The sequence below is a fragment of the Sceloporus undulatus genome, chromosome 9 (genome assembly GCF_019175285.1).
Source record: "Sceloporus undulatus isolate JIND9_A2432 ecotype Alabama chromosome 9, SceUnd_v1.1, whole genome shotgun sequence".
NCBI lineage: Eukaryota > Metazoa > Chordata > Lepidosauria > Squamata > Phrynosomatidae > Sceloporus > Sceloporus undulatus.
The window spans coordinates 5781089-5790404 of record NC_056530.1 but is presented as its reverse complement, the minus strand read 5'-3'; the positions used below and the strand labels follow the sequence as shown (position 1 = coordinate 5790404).

The window sequence follows — 9316 nt, the reverse complement described above, 5'->3', positions numbered from 1 at the left end:
AAAAGATGACAGTTATGGAGGGAGGGCACTCTGTCTTCAGGCCAGGTTTTGTTATCCACGGGGGCTTTCTCTTGGTACCACCACCATCACGAGCATGTGTGGTGAGGACACGGGGAGAGTCTTCTAAATGGCTGCTCACAGGGTGCGGAACACTCTGCTCCCTTTGAGAAGGGTTTTTTTAATGGAGTATGATGTACTGTTAATAAATAATAATAGTATTTATTTATATCCTGCCTCTCCCTAGATCAAGGCGGGTGACAACATACAAAAGAAAGAACAATAAAATCAAAAACATAGAACTATGGATAAAAATACAATGAGCTCGCAGTTCCCCGAACACTGGCCGATTAAATCAATCAGAAAGACAGATCAGTTTGAAGGGAACAAGTTTAAGCAAGTGGAGAGTGTGATTAGGGGGTCATTTTAGGAAGGCCCGTTGGAAGAGATCCGTTTTTATTGCCTTCTTAAAGGCCTCCAAAGATGTTAGATGGCGGATCTCGTCCGGCAGATCGTTCCAGATTTTTGGAGCGGCAGCAGAGAATGTCTTCTGGGAAGTAGTTGTCAGTCTAGTTCTCTGAGAGTGCAATAGATTCTTCCCTGAGGACCTGAGAGTGTGGGAAGGATTGTATGGGAGGAGGCGTTCCCTCAGGTAAACTGGACCCAGGCCATGTAGGGCTTTATAGGTAATGACCAACACCTTATAATGTGCCCAGAAGCCAGTGAAAGGATTTTAGAATAGGTGTGTTATCTTCTTGACCATGTTTTAAATATATTTTGAACTTTTCTAAATCAGTGTTTTAATTGGATTATTTACTGTTTCTCTAAATTTTTACTGTTTTTGTGCGTAGAGAGATCTTACAGCACATTGGAAATTAACTGAAAGTAAGAAGTTGGCAGCATGAACTTTAGTAAACTTGGCCCTTTCCAGAAGGGCCTTTTAGTACGTAATGTGTACGTACTAGGGTTGCTCCGGGGCGTCTCTTTCAAACGCCCCCAACCCTAGTACTTACATAGTACATATAAAATGGTGGCGCCCATTCTACATGGGTGCCGCCATTAGGACGTCATGACCGCGCTGCCTCCAAACGGGGCGGCGCGGATGTGACATCCTGGTGCTGTGTTTTATTTATATACCGCTATTCCAAAGATCATAGCAGTGAACAGCAAGTAAGCTAATTAGCAAGTTATAGCACCCATTTAAATAGCGCCATCAATCTACAAAAGCTAATGCTGCCAACTTCTTTCTTTCTGTTAGTCTCCGAGGTGCTACATATTGATTCTACAAAGTCACACAGCTATATCTTTGAATTCTACCACTTTTGATTGTTTATTGTCAGTGTGTGATGGGATTCTTTCAAGCTGGGTCTGGCTCTTCACTTGCTTTTCACAAGCAGGGCAATTTACCTGACAATCAAAACCCACCACCCAAAGGGGAAGAGCCATATCTACCCTTACCTGTTCTGTACTGCCTCACCTCAAAACAGGACAGGGTTTAGCCTTTGATTATTGATGCTGTGCAATTAGATTTTGCTCAAAGCCTGGCAGTCTGTGGCTTGTGGGAGGGGGAGGAGGCAAGACCAGAGAGCTCACTATCTTCTTAGGATGGTGAATGCCCTGAGTGTGAAGAGAAAAGGCACAAAAAGGCACTTAAAATAAAGCTGAACAGTCTGTTGTGCACTTGTCCTCTAGTGGTCAAAGGGTGTGGGGGGGAAGCAATTTAGGAAGCACCATGCCTTGTACTCTTTATCCTCCTCACAGGAGGAGAGAGGGGAATATGTTCACAAAGTTAAAGGGGAGTAAAAAATATATACAGTATGTCTGCCTCTCCATCTGTAAAAGATACAAAGTCTTCTGTCGCTGCAGACTCCTCTGATAGGGAGGAGGGAGAACTATCTCTGGAGAAGGGGGACCTCTTTCCTGAGTATGTAGTCTCTAGATTAGTTGATAATGATCACATTCCTCTTTTTCCTTGTAAGGCACAAAAGTCACTAGGGTTGGGTCCTGGTAGTAGGATGTTTGAGAATTTCCTGAAAGAAGTTGCAGAAATGAGAACTAAGGCTACACAAGAATGCTCAACGGTACCCTTGCCTGAGGTGTTTTGCCAAGGTTATGGAAGGGGAAGGGGCTCATCCTGCTTCTTACACTGGGACAGCAGCTTCAGTGACCAGTGGATATAACTCATCTGACCCTGGAGCCCTGGTGGTGCAGTGGTTAAATGCCTGTACTGCAGCCACTCACTCAAAACCACAAGGTTGCGAGTTCAAGACCAGCAAAAGGGCTCAAGCTTGACTCAGGCTTGCATCCTTCCAAGGTCTCTAAAATGAGTACCCAGATTGTTGGGGGCAAATTAGTTTACAGTTGTAGACCACTTAGACCAGTGCTGGCGAACCTGTGGCACGTGTGCCAGAGGTGGCACTCAGAGCCCTCTCTGTGGGCACACGCTCTGTCACCCCACCACAGAGTTTGCCACTGTTTGTTACTAGAAAGCCAGAGGAACGTGGCACTTTGTGATAAAGAAGTGGGTTTTGGGTTGCATTTTGGGCGCTCAGTCTTAGACACTGCTTAAGGTGGTATGAAGTGGTATATAAATGAAGCTTGTTTGTTTGTTTGGGGAATGAAATTAATTTAAAGTAGCCAGATATTCCTTCTACCTCTTTACCTTTTCTTTGCTGCATCTCCCCTACTGCATCATCTGTTCCATTTTCCCCAGGTTGAACATTGTTTTCCTTCTTGGAGAAGACTTTTTCTCTGTCCCCTGTTAGCATTTCACTAACTTCTCCACACCATTTTCTTGCTTTTCCTTTTGCTGTGGACATAACCAACGAAGCTGCATTTATTGTTTTTAACCTCTCTGGAAACTCTGAGCTCATTTTGTCAAAAGCAGGAATAGGTAACACAGGCTGAAAGGCACTTCCTCAATCAACTGTGCTTTCCTTTTCTCCCACTGAATGTTGGGAGAGAGGTCCAAAGTTCATGGTGTGATTTGATGAAGTGCACCTACAAGAGCCAATCTTGTGTTTTGGTTTGAGTGTTGAACTATGACTCTGGAGAACAGGGTTCAAATCCCAGCTAAGCCATGGAAACCCATTGGGTAAACCTGGGCAAGTCGTATTCTCCCAGTTCCAGAGGAAGGCAGAGGTAACCCCCCTCTGAACAAATCTTGCCAAGAAAACCTGTGATAGAATGGCCTTAGGATTGCAGTAAATCAGAAACTACTTGAAGTTGTGCACACACACACCTGCCCCCCCAAACAACCTATAATGGATGGGTGTTGCATTGTTGACTTGGAGCTGGAATAAATGGAAATAGAAATGTGATCCCTTATTCTCTTCTATCTTTGTTAGTTCGATGACCAGCTTATCAGCCCAAAGCACTTTGTTCATCTGGCTGGCAAATCTACCTTGAAGGACTGGAAGAGAGCCATTCGTCTAGGAGGAATCATGCTGAGGTAATGGCTTTATGCCATCATAAGCCATCTCTCATCAAAATATGCTGTGTACTTCTGTGCAGAATTCAACCCCCCATCAGTCTTGCAACTTTGTCTCCTGTTTGTTAAAAGTAGTGCTGAGACCTTGGCATGAGATATTTTGAAAGATTAATCTTTGAGATAGGATTGAAAGTCTCCACAATGTCAGAAGAGTGCCTGAGGCAAACATTTGGACAATACAATGAAAAATGTGAAATAGCAAGTATAGCTTTTTAGTTAACATCTGTGTGGGCATGCAGCTTCTGTCAAAATAAAAGGGTTTTCATTCTGACTATCTGACTTGTCTTGTTTATTTGTTGTTTTTCTTCTGTGTGTGTATGCAAACAAGGTACCTATTTCCAACAAAAAAATTAACAGAGCAATTCACTAATACTTGTACAAGGTGACTTGAAGACAAGTTCACATGTAATTGACAGTCTTATCAAAGAGTAAATTTCTACAGTTAGATCATCCACCCTTGCGCAAAGGAACAAACTCTCTTGCTGTGTACTGGCAGTCCTAACCTCACCAATATTTATTTATTTATGGTATTTATACCTCGCCCTTCAGCCCTAAAGGCTATCAGAGCGGCTTACAATTATTATTTGGCCCTTGTGGTCTCTTCCAACTTTATGATTCTATGAGTCTATGATTTTTAATTAGATGGTTCCCTGCCCTCAGGCTTACAATCTAAAAGACATGACACAAAAGGAGAAGAGAATGGTGGTGGGGAAGGGGATGAGGTCCACTGGGTAATTCTCTCCCTCTGAGGCCTGGACCAAGGCAGATGGACTGGAGGGAGGGCTCTGCTTCTTCAGGCTAGCCCTAATGGAGCTGGGCCTGCCTGTTCACTCCCTTACAGTCCGAAGGAGGACAGTTACCATGGAGGGAGGTCCAACAAGCATACCTTCCCTGGAATACCCCCTTTCCCACACCAGTCTAAATCTGGAAACTATCACAATGCTTGTATTGTCAAGGTGGATTAGTAATTGGTTGACTGACCAAACCGAAAGGATGGTTATTGATGGCTCCTCTTTCATCCTGTAGAGAAGTGACTGCAGGGGTCTGTCCTGGGTCTGTCCTGGGCCCAATGCTATTTATCATTTTTATCAATGACCTGGATGATAGAATAGAGAGCATGCTTATCAGAATTGCAGCTGATATGAAATTAGGAGGGGTAGCAATGCTGTGTCAAATAATGTTTAATCTTTCGTGTATTTTTCTATAGACAATTTTGCCCCTAAAGATTTTTCCCCCACCCCTCGTGACTGCTTTGTTTTTCACTCTCTGTGCAGAAAAATGATGGACTCCGGCCAGATTGACTTCTACCAGCATGACAAGGTGTGCACAAACACCTGCCGCAGCACCAAATTTGACCTTCTGATCAGCAGTGCCAGGGCACCAGTGCCAGGTCAACAAAGCCTGGTCCAGACTCCCACCTCTGCTGATGGTAGGGAACAGGTGAACAGTATTCATTCCTGCCATGAGTCATTGCTTTCTATCATTTTCCTTTTGATCCATCTCCTCATTCAATAACATTTTAAAAGTTCCCCGCATCAAAATAATCTCTTCTTCCAGCTCCTCTTCTGCCTGAGTTAACTTTTTCCTAGGAAACAATTGGAAAAGCACCACTGTCAAATGTATGAATATCTTGAGGCATATTGAAGCCTGATTACCCCCCCCCCCCCCCGATTTGTCTCTTGTTACCAGATTTTGCACAAAATTCCCATTTCACCTTCTTGCCCATTTTGGGGGTCTTAAAACATTTTTGAGTTGAAGGTTTAAAACCCACCTTCTCACTCTTTTTCCCCATTTTGCTCTTCAGTTTCTGTAACTTTATCCTGTTTTCTGCATGGTGAAATCTATAACAAACTTTTTAAATGAATAGATTCTTTCTGGTCTAATTTTTGAAATACAATTTTGAATTAAACTCTTAAAAATGAAATGTATTTGTCTCTCTCCTCTAATATGGATGAGATTATGAAATATCTCCATTCTGATACTTTACATCCCCTTCCCCAAATTCTTTGCACATTACTGAAAACAATTATTCCATTTCTTTGCATTAATTCCTCCTCCTCTTTTGACTATGTCTGAAAGATTGGTTATAATGTCACTATCAGTGGAACAGAAACAGATAAAAAGTCCCACATAGACTGAAAAACCTGATTTTATCCCACAACAAAGTTACTAGGCTCCAATTTTTTTAGTAGCCTACTGGGTGTGGTAGAAAAGGAATGAAGCATTCTGTTAACTGTATTTCTGTGCTGAGTGCGGAGACGGGACTCTGTTCTTTCAGCAGCCAATTTGTGTGCTTTAATATTTACATTGTTTTACTTCTGTTGCTTCAACCAGGCGCCCTCCAGAAACTTTGGGTTATACATCCCATCATCCCCATTGATTGAGGATGATGTAGTTAGCTTATCTGGAGGGCACCTAATCAGTAAAGTCTGATTAAATCAATCTGAGGATTTCCTACAAAGCCTAGAGTGTGATGGTGACAGCATTGTCCATGGAGTATCCTCACTTGAATTTTTCCTTCCCACAGGAAGCATCACACAAATTGCAGTATCTGAGGAAGGTGTGGAGGAAGGAATTGAATGGAACTCTGCTCTGACAGCAGCAGTCACCATGGCAACTGATGATGGAATCAAGAAGGACCCAGAGGAGATTTCGGGTATGTCCCTACCATTTGCTTGTGTACCTCAGCAATCCATCTTCCTGCTGTCCTCCAACGCATTGGAATAAGCAAGATGAATTTGAACTCATCAAAGCAAATATGATATAATAGGTATCACTGAAACCTGGTGGGATGAGTCTCATGATTGGAATGTAGAAATAGAGGGGTATTTATTTATTTATTTATTTTTAGCATTTATACCTTGCTCTTCAGCCACAAAGGCTGTCAGAGCAGCTTACTTTTAATTAGACAGTTCCCTGCCCTTAGGCTAAAAATCTAAAAAGACATGACACAAAAGGGTAAGGGAATGGTGGTGGGGAAAGGATTAAGTTCATTGGTTCGTCTCTCCCTCTGGGGCCATGGCCATGGCAGATGGGCTGGAGGGAGGGTTCTTCATCTTTCTTTGGGCTAGGCCCAATTGAGTTGGCCTGCCTCTCTCCCTCTGAAGCCGGGTGATGGTGGATGGGCTGGAGGAAAAAATAGGCCAAACAGGAAAGGAGTGTGAGACTTGGGATTGTTCTGACCAATAATCCACGACAAACTTCAGGTAAATCAGAAAGTTTATTGTAAAAGATAAGGTAGAAACATTCCTGGCCACATCATTGAAGAATCTGAGGCACACAAAGGGGAAGCCTTAATTTAAAACAACCTGTGCCCCCCACCCTTTTTTTCCTTTCCCTCTCAGATGTCCTCCCCAAATCACACACCCCTCTCAGTGGAGGCTTGGAGCCCTACATCAAAGCAACCCAATGCGAGCATCATTTGGTCTCCGGACATCCTCTGTCTTGGGGAAGCTATTGATGCTTAATTGATGACTTGTATCTGTGGAACCTCTCTCAGTTGTAAATCTTTCTCAGGGTGTGAAAGATTCTTTGTCCTGTTAGCCTATGTTTTGCTTACGTGACACATTCGATTACAAATCATGGCCGCAGATGGGCATTTCCCACAATGCTTATTCAATTGAGTCCTACAGATACATACTTTTATTTAATCCATATATATATTGCTAAGACACTCTAAGATCTATATTTATATATAAGAATATATATATATGTGTGGGAAGTTCACTACTAAATATGATCAGCAGCTTTAACTAGTCTGCCTTCAAACATTCCAACACGTCATACAACAAGGTGAAGGTTGCATGTACCTATCATCAATGTGCATGTAACTAATTACTAACTCAGATGACTTAATCTAAACTCTTTATATCATCATGTCAGAACCCCAAATGAATAAATGAATGAAGTGGTTCTGACAAGGAGGAGGAATAGCATTAAATCTCAGGGATATTTACAGAAGAGATCCAGGATATCAGTCCTGGAAGCCAGGTGGAGAGCATCTGGATAAAAATGAAAGGGGAGGGAAACAACAGGGATGTTATTGTGAGAATCTACTACAGACCCCCAAATCAGACTGAGGAATTGGATGAAACCTTTCTAGAACAGATGACCACACACTTAGAAAAGAGATGGGTGACTTCAGCTATCCTAATATTTGCTGGAAGTCAAACTCAGCCAAATCCTCAAGGTCTAGCAAACTCCTCACTTGCCTCGAAAACAATTTCATTGTCCAAAAGGTGGAAGAGGCAACAAGGGGGTCAGCTATTTTAGATCTGATCCTAACGAATAGTGATGACCTGGTTGATGAGGTGCAGTGATCATGTTCTCCTGGAGTTATTATACAGTGGAAAGGAGAAGCCAGGCATAGAATATTCGTGTACATTTGTATTATGTGTACATTATTAGTGGAAGCCTTGGGTTCTCAGACTCTGTTCTTGACTGGTTTAGATCTTACTTGTCTGGCAGATCTTTTGCAGTAGTTGCAGGTGGTCAGACTTCTTCTCCTGTTCCCTTATCTGTAGGAGTTCCCCAGGGCTCTGTTCTGGGTCCCCTTCTGTTTTCTCTCTACACACTGTCCTTAGGAAAACTCATTAGCTCTTTTGGTTTTTCCTACCATCTGTATGCCGATGACACCCAGCTGTATCTTTCCGCCCCTGACCTTTCTCCAAGGCTTGAACAGCAAGTTTCGTCTTGCCTCTCAGCTGTGTCGCAGTGGATGTGCCATCGGCGTTTGAAGCTCAACATGTCCAAGACAGAGGTTCTTGTCTTTCCTCCTAAACCCACCCTTCAACACTCCTTTTCTTTCTCTGTGGACAACATTTCTATTCAACCAGTCCAGCAAGCCCGCAGTCTCGGTTTTATCTTTGATTCTTCTCTGTCGTGTATCCCTCAGATCCAGACCACAGCCAAGGCTTGTAGATTCTTTTTGTACAATATTGCCAAAATCCTACTATATCTCTCCACCTCTACTGCCAAGATCTTGGTCCATGCCCTAGTGATCTCACGACTTGATTACTGTAACGTCCTCCTGGCCGGGCTTCCTCTTTCTCACCTCCATCCTTTAATCTCTGTCCAGCATTCAGCTGCATGCATTATCACTTCCACCCACCGCTCTGACCACATCTCTCCTGTGTTGGCATCCCTTCACTGGCTCCCCCTCCCTTTCCACATTCAGTATAAGCTCCTGCTGTTGACATTTAAAGCCCTCCATGGACTGGCCCCTCCTTACTTATCAGACCTTCTTTCTCCTCACCTTCCCACTAGGGCCCTCCATTCTAGTAGTCAAGGTCTGCTGTCCCAGCCCAGGATTTCCTCTGCCCCATCCCGGATTTGCCCCTTTTCACTTGCTGCCCCTCACTCCTGGAAACTTCTTCCCCCACAAGCAAGAGCCATCACTTCTTTAACCAGCTTCAAAACGGAGTTGAAAACCATCCTGTTCAGAGAAGCCTTCCCAGGCATTGCATAATTGTCGCTTACTATTTGATGTTCTTTTGGTGCCTGTTTATCAAACCATTTCCTGTATTGCTATGTACTGTATATGTATTATCCTACTTGAGAGTATGTATTTTCCCTGGAAGAAGATTAACCATTCATTATGAAGCCAAGCCCTCCCTCCAGTCCATCTGCCTTGGTCCAGGCCTTGGAGGTAGAGAGGAACTGCTGGACCTCTTACCCTTTCCCTCCACCACTCCCTTCTCCTTCTGTGTCATGTCTTTTTAGATTGTAAGCCCGAGGGCAGGGAATCATCTAACTAAAAAGATTGTATGTACAGCGCTGTGTAAATTTACAGCGCTTCATAAATAAAGGTTAATAATAATAATAATAATA

General features: G+C 43.2%; 1 protein-coding gene across 5 annotated transcripts in view; it reads left to right on the top strand.

Annotated features, from left to right (window-relative positions):
- Positions 1-9316, top strand: part of GMEB1 (glucocorticoid modulatory element binding protein 1) — a 45131-nt gene that overhangs the window by 20780 nt on the left and 15035 nt on the right. For all 5 annotated transcript variants that reach the window (XM_042439847.1, XM_042439848.1, XM_042439849.1 and 2 more), the window contains exons 5-7: positions 3345-3448; positions 4762-4916; positions 6015-6143. In XM_042439847.1, the coding sequence (XP_042295781.1) occupies positions 3345-3448; positions 4762-4916; positions 6015-6143 (388 nt within the window). The remainder of the gene's footprint in view (positions 1-3344; positions 3449-4761; positions 4917-6014; positions 6144-9316) is intronic.